This window comes from Rhinatrema bivittatum, chromosome 4 (genome assembly GCF_901001135.1).
Source record: "Rhinatrema bivittatum chromosome 4, aRhiBiv1.1, whole genome shotgun sequence".
NCBI classification, from domain to species: Eukaryota; Metazoa; Chordata; class Amphibia; order Gymnophiona; family Rhinatrematidae; genus Rhinatrema; species Rhinatrema bivittatum.
In genome coordinates this window covers 366,604,028-366,616,333 of record NC_042618.1, presented here as the reverse complement: position 1 = coordinate 366,616,333, position 12,306 = coordinate 366,604,028, and the positions used below count along the sequence as shown (strand labels likewise).

The following is a 12,306-nucleotide window of genomic DNA, read 5'->3' as shown; positions in this document are numbered from 1 at the left end:
GGTTGGGTCACGGTGAGGGGGGGTGGTAGGGAGACTGGGGAGATTAGAGAGACCATCGTGGGTTATATATGTTGCATCACCTTGCACTTGTCCACGTTAAATTTCATCTGTCATTTGGATGCCCAATCTTACAGTCTCACAAGGTCCTTCTATAATTTATCACAATCCGCTTGAGATTTAACTACTCTGCATAATTTCGTGTCATCCACAAATTTAAGCACCTCACTCATCATGCCCCTTTCCAGATCATTTATAAATATATTAAAAAGCACTGTTCCTAGTACAGATCCCTGAGGCACCCCACTGTCTACCTTTGTCCACTGTCAGGCCGATACAGTACAGTGCGCTCCGACGGAGCACACTGTTAACCTGCCCTTGGACGTGCGTTTTCCCTTACCCCTTATTCAGTAAGGGGCAGAAAACACGCATCCAACCCGCGGCACCTAATAGCGCCCTCAACATGCAAATGCATGTTGACGGCCCTATTACGGTAGGTATGCCCGCGCGATACAGAAAGTAAAATGTACAGCCAAGTCGCACATTTTACTTTAAGAAATTAGCACCTACCCAAAGGTAGGCGCTAGTTTCTGCCAGCACTGGGAAAGTGCACAGAAAAGCAGTAAAAACTGCTTTTCTGTGCACCTTCCGACTTAATATCATGGCGATATTAAGTCGGAGGTCCTAAAGGGTAAAAAAAGTAAAAAAGAAAAAAAAGAAAAAAAAATTTTAAATGGGCCGACGGCTGTCGGGCCGAAAACCGGATGCTCAATTTTGCCGGCGTCTGGTTTCCGAGCCCGTGGTTGTCAGCGGGCTCAAGAACTGACGCCGGCAAAATTGAGCATCGGCTGTCAAACCCGTTGACAGCTGCCATTCCAGGTCAAAAGGAGGCGCTAGGGACGCACTAGTGTCCCTAGTGCCTCCTTTTGCCCGTTTCTACCGCACCACCTAATTTAAATACAGAATCGCGCGCACAGGCAAGTGCGAACCATCCACCGCTGGTGATAGGCCTCGATAGCACTGAGGTACACACTGACCAAGTTGGTTTTCAGACCAGAATCAGAAAAAGCAAATAATCCAACAACTCTAAATATGTACACCCTGGAGAAAAGGAGGAACAGAGGTGATATGATACAGACTTTCAGATACTTGAAAGGTTTTAATGACCCAAAGATAACAACAAACCTTTTCCGTCGGAAAAAAATCAGCAGAACCAGGGGTCACGATTTAAAGCTCCAGGGAGGAAGATTCAGAACCAATATCAGGAAGTATTTCTTCACGGAGAGGGTGGTAGATGTCTGGAATGCCCTTCCGAAGGAAGTGGTGAAGACCAGAACTGTGAAGGACTTCAAAGGGGCGTGGGATAAACACTGTGGATCTATAAAGTCTAGAGGATGAGTATGAAGAGTGGGTGGTTCGCAGGAATGACGACTACTACCTGGAGATAATACCAATGACGGCTACTACCTGGAGATAATACCCTTATTCAATAAACATACACACAGGTAATGAGACTCCAATATTGCTCTAAGCTTCAACGGCAAGAGGTAATGTAGGAAAAAAAAAAAGGATTTTCATTCACAAAAAATGCGGGGAGTAGCTTGCTGGTTACGGCGGTTACTACTCCTAACCAAATAAACCTGATACTTCACTTTCAATGCCTATCCAGCACAGCTCTCTGCTTCAACAGCAGGGGAGAAAGTCTGATACTTCACTTTCAATGCAAGTTAGCTCTCTGCTTCAACGGCAAGGGAGGAAGACTGATACTTCACGCATATCCAGCATAGTTCTCTGCTTCAATGACAGGGGGAATGAAGAAAAGTGGATCTATATACAGACAACAACCAATAAGGACTGAATTACATAGACTGGGTAAACAAGCATGGGTGTAGCTTGCTTACTGTAGCAGTTACTATTCCTAACTAATTAAGCTAGATATCCACTTAGATGCAGTTCCAACTCTGCTCTCTGCATTATGGCGGGGGTGAAAGAGATACAGAACCAAAAGGTTACTAAGGGCCAAGAGTAACAGATAAGTATGAGAGAGGAGAAAAAAAAAAAGAGTGCGAAGGCTTGCTGGGCAGACTGGCTAGGACGTTTGGTCTTCTTCTGCCGTCATTTCTAACTTGGGAGTAGGACAAGAGAATGAATCCAAGCCATGACTCTCACACCAAATGGAAAACCTCCTTCCCTTCAGAATGTATGACTTTCTGGTGGATGGCTTTTGAAAAGCTACCAGGACCTAAGAGAGGTCAAGGGGCCGCAGGACTAACCTCTCAACATCCAGGCCGTCAGAGACAGTGCCTAGAAGTTGGGATGGTCTCAACCTGCCCCGATCTTGCGTAATTAGGTCAGGGGAGGTCCCTAGACTGATTGGTTCCCTAACGGAAGTAGAGGATATGCAGAGAAAGCCCTTGCCCCAATGGCAGGCAAAGGCAAGAGAAGCTGGTTTCCCGGTCCCCCTGTGTAGGGAGCAGAAATTGTTGTTGTAGGGGGAGATCAAGAGATCCATGTCTGGTACCCCGAGACAGAAAAGGAGATTCACCACCGCCTGGTTCAGGAACACTCATGGGGGTGGAACAGTTAGACTCAGGCAATTCGCCACCACATTCTCTGACCCTGCCAGGTATACGGCCCGAGCAGAATTCCCTGGGATTGGGCCCAGGACCAAATATGGACAGCTTCCTGAGAGGAGTGATCCGGTACCTCCCTGCTTGTTGATGTACCACATCACTACCTGGTTGTCGGTCAGGACCAGGACTGCTCGATTGGACAGGTGATCCACAAACACCCAGAGCGCATATCTGATTGCCCGAAGTTCCAGGAAGTTGATCTGGCATGAAGCCTCCTAGGCCAATCAGCGACCTTGTGTGCAGAGGCTGTCCACATGCAACCCCAGCCCAGGGTGGAAACATCCGTAGTGAACACAACCTGGCAAGGAGGGGTCTAAAAGGGAACACCCCCCCCCCCCCCCGCTCCAGGCTGGGCAGAATTTCCCACCAGGACAAAGAGTCCTGGAGGAGTGGCGTGATGCGCACCCGCACACTGAGGTCCTGGGAGGTCTGATGCCACTGCGACTGCAGAGTCCATTGAGCTCTCCGCATGTGCAAGCGGACCAAAAGGATGATATGGACAGAGGTGGCCATGTGACTCAACAACAGAAGCATAAGGCAGGTCGGCACCCATTGGCTGCAGCAAACCAAGCTCGCCAGAGACACTAGAGCAAGCGCTCAGTTGTGAGGACGGAAAGCCTGGTCCTGCGTCGCATCCAGGCGGGCCCCGATAAAGTCCAAGTGAGTCAACGGAACAAGATGAGATTTCGGGTAGTTCAATACAAACCCGAGGGATTCCAGTCCCTGTATGGTCAAGCTGAGAGAATAAAGTATCCCTGCGCGTGTGGCTGCCTTGACCAGCCAATCATCCAAGTAGGAAAAGACATGAACCCCTAGTCGACAGACGTATGCACCCACTATTGCCAAGCATTTGGTGAAGACACGTGGGGCCGAAGCCAGGCCAGACGGTTTTGCACTGGAAGTGTTTGTTGCCTACCAGGAATCGTAGGTACTTCCTGTGACCGGGAAAGATTCCTATGTGTGCACAGGCATCCTTTAGGTTGAGGAAGCAAAGCCAGTCCCCTATTTGCAGGAGAGGAATCAGGGTGCCCAGCGAAACCATCTTGAACTTTTCTCTTTATTCAAGGCCCTCAGGTCTAAGATGGGGCATAACCCCCCTGTTTTCTTTGTAATCAGGAAGTGTCTGGAGTAGAATCCCAGTCCCTGTTGCTTTGCGGAACGGGTTCTACCACTCCCCACCATTAACTGGGCGGAGAGCTCTGTCCAAAGAACTCCTGATGTGGGGGTCTGGCACCATGATGAACAGAGGAGAGAGTCTGCCGGGATACTCAGAAAGTTTAACAGATACCCTCGACGGATGATTGGCAGGACCCACTGGTCCGAGGTGATCTGTCCTGGAAGAACTATAGCTGACCTCCGACCGGGGATGCCAGGGCCAAGGTTACGGGTACAGGGCCAGTCCCGTGGCAGGGCTTTGCTGGGGAGCCGGCTGAGGCCTGGGGGTCCGCTGCTTTCAAGAGCAGCCCCTGGAATTCCATCGCGGCACACGAGAACAAGAGGCCGGAGGATAATATTTCCTCTGGCGATAAAAGGACCTTCTGGTGACGTGAGAAATTCCAGGCAGAGGACGGAGGGTCCGAAGTGCTTGCGAAGAGATGCTGGAGGGTCTCATGGTGGTCTTTCAGCTGAGCCACAGCATCCCATACCTTATCCTCAAACAAGTTCTCCCCACTACAGGGCAGGTCTGCGAGCTTATCTTGGACTTCTGGCTGGAGGTCTGACGCTCGGAGCCATGCCAGCCTATGGGCTCCAATGCCCACTGCCGCCACCCGAACCGCATTCTCAAAGACATCATAGGTGGAATGCACCTAATGTTTGCTGCATTCCAAGCCCTGTTGCTGCTGGGGGAGGCGTTCCGCTACCTCCTGGACCTGCTTTCAGAGGCTGCGAGTGTACTGGGTCATATAAAGTTGGTAGGAGGCGATGCGAGCAATCATCATCATGCCCTGATATACCTTCCTATCCAGTGTTCCTGCCCTGGAGACGCTGAAGCGTGGGTACGGGAGAATTTAGCATTTTTGAAGGCAGACTCCACCACCGACTGGTGCGGGAGCTGGCAACTTTCAAAACCTAAGGCTGGCTGAACCAGGTAGAGAGCATCTGACTTACAGTTCACTGGTGGTACAAAGACTGGGTGCTCCCACATCCTGAGGAGCAACGCCTTAAAGATATCATGGATGAGGATAGTGAGCACCTCCTTTGGGGCATCTATGAACTGGAGAACTTCCAGCTTCTTGTGACAGGCATCCTCCTCTGCAGGAAGCTGGAAGGGAATGGACTCAGCCATGGCCCACACAAAGCCTGCAAAGGTCAGATCCTCCAGCAGGGACCTACGCCTCTGGATCCGAGGGGAGGTCTCCAGAATCCTGCGAAGAAGACTCCAAGGTAAAATCCCCCTGTTATTATTTGTGATAATTGTGGGTGGATCCTTGGGCCGGTGGCAGATGACCACGCCCACGGGGGAAGATCCCGAGAGGGACCACCGGTCAGGCTCAGAGTTGGGAGACAGACACACACTTAGTTTTTTTTATTAAACTGTTTTGGAGAACCACCAGAGGTGGCAGTAGTGAGCTGGAAGAGCCCGGCTGGGCTGTACTCCCTCAGGCACTGGAACAGCGATCCCAGGATGGCTGAGCTGTAGAGAAACTGAGATAGTGAGTAGGCAGAGTATGCAGAGTTCAGGAACAGAACCTTGATGGTAACACTCACACAATAGTCTCTTGGAACAGCCCAGGAGGTGGAATAAAGTAGGCCCTCAAGGAGCGAGTACCTGGTTCCAGGGAAAGCTCAGAGATGGTAACTCACTGGTGTTGTAGGCAGCGGTGACTTCCTGGCAGAAGTTATATTCAGTAGCAGGTCCGGAAACGTGGGCCCTCGAGGAGCGGGTACCCCTGGTAAAGTCCGAGGAGGCAGAGTAGCAAGGTATGCAGAGAGTGAATCCCATCCGCAGTGATACCTGGAGACAGCTAGGTAGGAAACCCTTTGCTAACTCGATTAGCTAGCAAAACAAGAGACTTTAAATATCTAGCGATGATGACGTCATCTCAGGGGGGACGCCCCTGAGGTTCGCGCCACAGCTGGTACTTGAGTCGGGGCCGCGCCGCGCACCCTTAGGCCCCAGGAGAACATGGCGGAAGGCAGCGTCTAGCCGGTCTGGGAACGCCGGAGGAGGTCGGCAAAATGACGCCGCGGCAGCCAAACTTCCATCAACCAAAGAGGGAGTCGCCAAAGAGGTAAGGTGGGCGGAGTGGATACGTCAGGCAGCGACGGTTGCAACACCCCCCAGGGATCATATGGGGCTTCCTCCTCCCTGACGTCCCCTGGGGCACCCCGAGGAGGGTCCCTGCCTGAGACCCCCAGCCTCGGAACCAAAGGAACCGACGGCACTGATGGAACCAGGGGCACCAATGGCCTCAAGGGCACCGGTGGAGACGGTGGCTTGATGCCCTGAAGGGTGCGGAGCACCTCCTGTTGCACCCTGCATTCCAGCTTCTCCTGGAAGTCCGCCGAATTGAGGACTGAGGGAAGAGGAGCAGGACAAGATGTCACTGGAGCCTCCCCGGTGCTCTGGGGAGGCTTGGTACCCAGCACAGATGTCAGTGGGAACACCCAGGACTCCCGGGTATGATGAAGGTCAATGCCTCCTGTCCATGCGGTCGCTTTGGGGGCAGCACGGTGAACCCCGGTGCTGCCCTGAGCACAGCACTGTGCGATGACTGTGATCAGTACCGATACTTCCAAGGTTTCCCACAATGCTCGGCCCAGTCTTTCCCTGGCACCAAGGATGGCGATGATCCTGAGGGTCCTGAAGCACTACTACTCTAAAGAAGGCTTATCTCCAGCCCCGCGCTCATGCGAGCATGCCAGAGGGGGAGTGGACACAGAAGAAAACAACTCCATCGGTTCCCCATGGTCTTTGGGAGTACAGGCACTCAACGCCGGAGTTAAAGGGTTAGATTTTCTAGACCCAAAGAGTTTTTCCATTTTATCAAACCGAGCCCGACGGCCCATGGAGGTCATTTGGTTGCAAAGACAACAACCCCAAGCAGAGGATGCAGACCTCATGCGGATCCATTGCAGACACGGTCCACGGGCATCAGCGAGAACCCGAAGAAGCCATGAAAAAGAGCCAGTGAGCAGTTGATGACTGGCGGATACCGAGAAACGGCACAGTTGGGAATTGACCGCAAAGAAGGTACAAAAGACTTACCACACCGCCTCGAAGCACCGATGGGAGAGGGGGGACCCGGTGCAGAATAATACCTAGATAAAGGCACTAAAGAGCAGAGCTCCAAAAACCCATGAGGGAACAGCTCCGCAGAAAAGAAGAGACTGAAGGGGGACCCCGTGTGGATACGTGGATAGTGGCATTCTGGGCATGCTCATTGTGCCTTGTCAAAGTTCTAGAAGCTTTGACAGACATTTTCCATGCCGGGCTCCATCTGATGATGTCACCCATGTGTGAGGAATACCACCCTGCTTGTCCTAGGAGAATGCAAGTTTACATAATGATTGAACAAATAAAATACTTTTTAAGATTTATTTATATTTTTTTCTAGACTGCCTTACCAGCCAAAAACACCACCCAAAAAGGATGCTGTAACCACATATATATATATATATATATATATATATATATATATATATATACACAATCAAACTAGTAGATACATCAGTCAGTAGAAGACCTAACTGAAAATCAGGTATTCACATAGGGGCAGATACATTAAAGCGTGGCCGTGGTTACCCGGTTTTTAACCCACTTTGGACGCACGTTTTGGACGCATAAGGCGTACCCGCGATTCAGTATCGGCTTTTACGCATCCTTACCGCTTGCCGAAAAGGACGCGTATCCCTTTCCGCCCACCGCATATATATGACATGTTAATGATCGGATTAGCTATTCCCTCCAATACAGTAACATGCGCCCAAATTATCGCCCTGTTAACCAGCTTATTTACCGCCTACCCTGACCCTGGCGTTAGTGTGGTGTTCAGTCAGCTTCGTACCGGACAGCGCCATGGACAACATGTATATACTGGCTCTGGCGATATTTTTCATTCGGTTGAGAAGCAGAATGAGAAATGCTCGATTGAGAAATGCTCGAAATGCTCGGCATATTGGAGAGGCGAACAGGGGAGCCCAGCAGCAAGGGGAACTCATCCTACCGGAGAACCCAGCAGCAAGACCGGAGAACCCAGCAAGACCGGAGAACCCAGCAGCGAGACCGGAGGAGGTATGTGTTGTTTCGGTTCAGCTGTACCATCCATCTCTGGGCGTCTCTGAGGCTCCAGACATGGACGCCTCTACAGATACCGGAGAGATAGGTGTCCGCTAGGCATCCTGAGGCTCCAGGGTCCAGCGGAGACATGGACGCCCATACGGACGCCCTATACGGACGCCCATATGGAGCCTTCCTCCTGCGTCTAGAATAAGGCTGTAGTAGACGCTGAAATAAGAACGCATAGCTGAGAATACAAACTTGAGAATTATATTTCTCTAACTGCACTAACAGGCTTATTCCCAGGGCCCTTTGCCCTTTGTCAAATAACCACCAAAAGCAAGCAATTTAAAAGAATGAAAAAAACTTAGTGGCATGTTTTGCTATTTTGCTTACTTTTCATTTGTTAGAAACCTTTTGGTACTTCAGGGCTTTCCACTGGTTTTTGTTCCCTCTATACTTTAAAAATAAAGTGGAACAGTTTGACGTTTTAAGAGCAGTGGGCTACAAACCAGGAGACCAGGGTTCGAGTCCTGCTGTCGCTCCTTGTGACCTTAGGCAAGTCACTTTACCCTCCATTGCCTCAGATACAAACTTAGGCCTGGATTTATCAAAATGTGCTAAATATCGCATGTGATAGGAAAAGGGGTGTGTTTTATGGTAATAGGCAGTTTATCACAATTTGTGCTAATACCTATGTGAAGAGCTAAGTTACCGCAAATTGCGGTAACTCTTTCACACTATGCGATAAGTGCCAGAATTGTTGTATTTCCTACATACAACCACTGGGGGTAGGTCTAAGCTCCTGGAGAGCCAGCTTAGCTGTCAGGGCCCTTCTACAACCATAGGAGAGGGGGAGAGAGAGACTAGCCATAATGCCCTCATCCTAGGTAGGTTTTTATATCTCTCTAGGAGGCCCACCTAGTAACTCGAGGTGAGGTTTAGGTATTAGTGTAGGGGTTAGGGGCCACTTTGACATTCAAAATGAGACATACAAACAGAATAGTGCTCTCTTGTGAAGATTTGATGCCCTTCGGAGTGAGGAAATTCATCCAAAAATGAGATTTGTGCAATGTTCTCTCAACCTAGCTTTATTTATTTATTTATTTATTTTAAATTCTTATATACCGACGTTCTTGTATAGAATACAATGAATATGAAACAGATTATATAGCAGTTAGTGCAATATCCTAGAATATTTATAATTATGAACTAGAATATGAATAAAATGCAGAATCAAACTAGAAGGTGAATGCTGAACACACAGTATATGACCTTTGACCATGAATATGTGTATGAGGATTTTGGGAACCATTGTGATAATTTCTTGGAACAGTATATAAAACACCTATATATATATAAATAAAATATAATGTGCTGAAAGAGGGTATTTTTCTGGTATTCTTTAGCCTTATAAGCCCTCTCATCTGAAAGCAAACCTATTTCAAAAGGCTGCTTGCCACTTGCACATGCTTTAATAATGCACAATACTTATATAATCTTATTTTCTGCATTCTTACCTCCTACTTTTAAATGCTGAGCATCCACACTTTCATTGCTTATAAAGCTGGGCTTTGGCTGATTGTCTTCAAACAATTTTCTATGATTTGTAACCAAATTTTGTATTTCACCTTCAAAGAAAAATAACACAAAACTCCTGAAATTAAGTTTCTCTTATTTGCATAAAGATATTGCTAGTTTTAGTATGATGTTTAACATTTTTTGTAATGAAATATTTTTGCATGAAGACAATTATTCTTTAATAACATGAATTCAATACTACATTATGATTTCCACCAGCAGCTCTCCAGACAGTTCTTACAGTATCTGAACAAGTATTTAAATGAAAAGCTGCAAATTCAGCACAGAAAATAATAGTTTATAAAAACAGTAAGACATGACAGGGAGTATTTTACCTGGCCACTAAAAACACACCTTGGTTTTGCAAGGAGCAACATATAAACAATGAAGTAAGTCAGAACTGCAAAGTCTTTCAGTATTTCAGTACATACCGGTACTTTTCTTAGGAATAAACTGGCATGAACTGGATCCTAACTCTTCTCTCATCCACAGTTACTAATTGGATGCTTGTTGTAAGTATAGGTTGATATAGCTTTGTTTTACCCTACTGCATGCAAGGAGTTGTAGTCTTACCTTAACTAAAGCAGATCTACAAGTTCATACATGCAATGGGATAAAAACAGAAGTAGATAAACCTATCCCAAAGTAAAAAGCTAGAACACATACCCTTCACCCACTCCAGATTAGTAAAAGATAGCTCAGTTCTGCTGGAAAAATCAAGGGCAATTTTCAAAACTATACATTTTTGTGTGTAGTCCATAGGTCCTTTTACTCACGGGCACTTTTACCTATGGATTATGCACCAGTTCTCAGAATGAAGAACGTGTACTTTCCCTTTGAAAAATGCCCAATGAAAAAAATACCATCAGGATCCTCAAAACTATCAACCTGTATCATTACCTTTCCTTGCCAAAGTTAAGAAAAGAGTGTGTTGACACAGCTTCAGTCTTTTTTAGATGAACATCATAAATTGGGCTGTTATCAATTTGGATTCCATCCAGATCACAACACGGAGACACTAACTTGTTTAGATCAATTCAGGCGCAGTTTTGAGATGCCCACAAGCTATGTATTAGTATTGCTGGACATCTCAGCCACATTCAACACAATTAATCATCAAACTTTATTAACTCATTTGAAAAATGCAGGCATCACTGTAAAAGCATTGAAGTGGTTCATGTCACTTTTATCAAACTGACTGCAGCAAGTACAGCTGAACAACTGGTACTCTGTAATGACCGGAGAACCAAAGGGCTTGGCGTTTTCTGAGCGATTGTTTAATTCAGTATATACCTGTGTCCAATCTGTAGCATACTTGTAAATATAGGAGTGGGCTACATATTGTATGCAGATGATATTCAGTTTTTTGTATCTGCTAAATTTCCATTTGAAGATGCATTTAATTAAGTTGGAAGATGTCTCCATGCTGTTCAAGACTGGGTGAGGCTTAACAGGTTGACTCTTAATATCATGTAACCCTAACCCCATGTGCCTATCCTGCACGGGTGAGGCCATAAAATAATTTGTTTCTCTTCAGGGCTGGAACCTCTCACTGGCTAACTCTTTTACATTCCCTCTTACTCCCAGGGCCGGATCCTTCGTAAGTGTGTGCGTGGGGGAGGGGGGGGGGGAGGAAGATATACTTTCCAGGACCGATGTGACAGGGGTGTCTTTTCTACACCTCTGGAGTCAATATTTTAGTGTCCAAAATTTACAGTCTCTTCCCTCTATCTATGCAGGACTCACGCATCAGGGCCAGGGGAACATCCACTCTCTTGGATTAGGAAAAGTGGAGATCCCAGGTGGACAGGGTTTCTTTAGACTGGACAAAAATCCTCTTCCAAACTGATAAAACTGTTGAGTCTATGGCACAGAAATAAATCTTCTCTCTCTCTCTCTCTCTTTCCACAATGGTAAAACACCGGATGGGTGTCCCAGTGATATTTGGCTTTACTTACTCATGCTTAACAGATCTTCAGCATCTCTTTAGTACTTCTCTCTGGATGCCTGATGGGAAGAATCCCCTTGAAGCAAGCAGCTCTCTTCCTTCAGTCAGGACGGAAAGGCAGCCAAAACTTCCTCCTGGATCTTCTAAAAAATGCTTTCTTTTCCCCAAAATGATATTAACACTGGAGTTCCTCCTCACAACGGGTCACCACCATTTCAGGGGCAGATCTTCCCTATCCCTGGGCATCCCAGACACAGGGTTTCACAATACTTGTGCCCAAGAAAGGCCCAGGTGTCCAGTGAGTCTCCTACCACAAAAAATCTCAAATGCCTGAAAACAACCCAGAGGGATATCCCAACCAGCTAGTGAACAGACTGGAAGGAAACCCTCCTGATTCTGGACAGTAACCCTAGGCAGGGTTAGCCTGATTTCACTGACCGAGCCTGAAAAATAACCAAGGCAAAAGCTCCTCTGCACCTCCTAACAATTTGCAAACCTAAAGAGACAGCCTCCTGAGCTCTCTGTAAAGAGCTGCTATACAGGCTCTCAAGGGGACAGCCATTCCAGACCTACAAAGGGAGGGGCTGAATTTGAATGGTAACCTTCCACTCATACTAACCTGCACTCTCAGGGGCAGATTTTAAATACTTGCGCGAGCGCATTTTATAAAATATGCGCATAGCCGCGTGTATCATAAAATCCGGGGTCGGCGCGTGCAAGGGGGTGCACATTTGTGCAACCTGCGCGCGCCGAGCCCAGCGCGCGCTGCCTGTTCCCTCCGAGGCCGCTCCGATTTCGGAGCGGCCTCGGAGGAAACTTTCCTTCGCCCTCCCCCCACCTTCCCCTCCCTTCCCCTACCTAACCCACCCCCCTGGCCCTATCTAAACCCCCCCTTACCTTTGCGCGCGTCGGCCGGCTGCCCCGCT

General features: G+C 47.8%; 1 protein-coding gene across 4 annotated transcripts in view; it reads right to left on the bottom strand.

Moving 5' to 3' along the window:
* KIAA1257 (KIAA1257 ortholog) overlaps positions 1–12,306 on the bottom strand; it is a 384,182-nt gene that overhangs the window by 245,311 nt on the left and 126,565 nt on the right. For all 4 annotated transcript variants that reach the window (XM_029600807.1, XM_029600809.1, XM_029600810.1 and 1 more), the window contains one exon: positions 9,372–9,482. In XM_029600807.1, the coding sequence (XP_029456667.1) occupies positions 9,372–9,482 (111 nt within the window). The remainder of the gene's footprint in view (positions 1–9,371; positions 9,483–12,306) is intronic.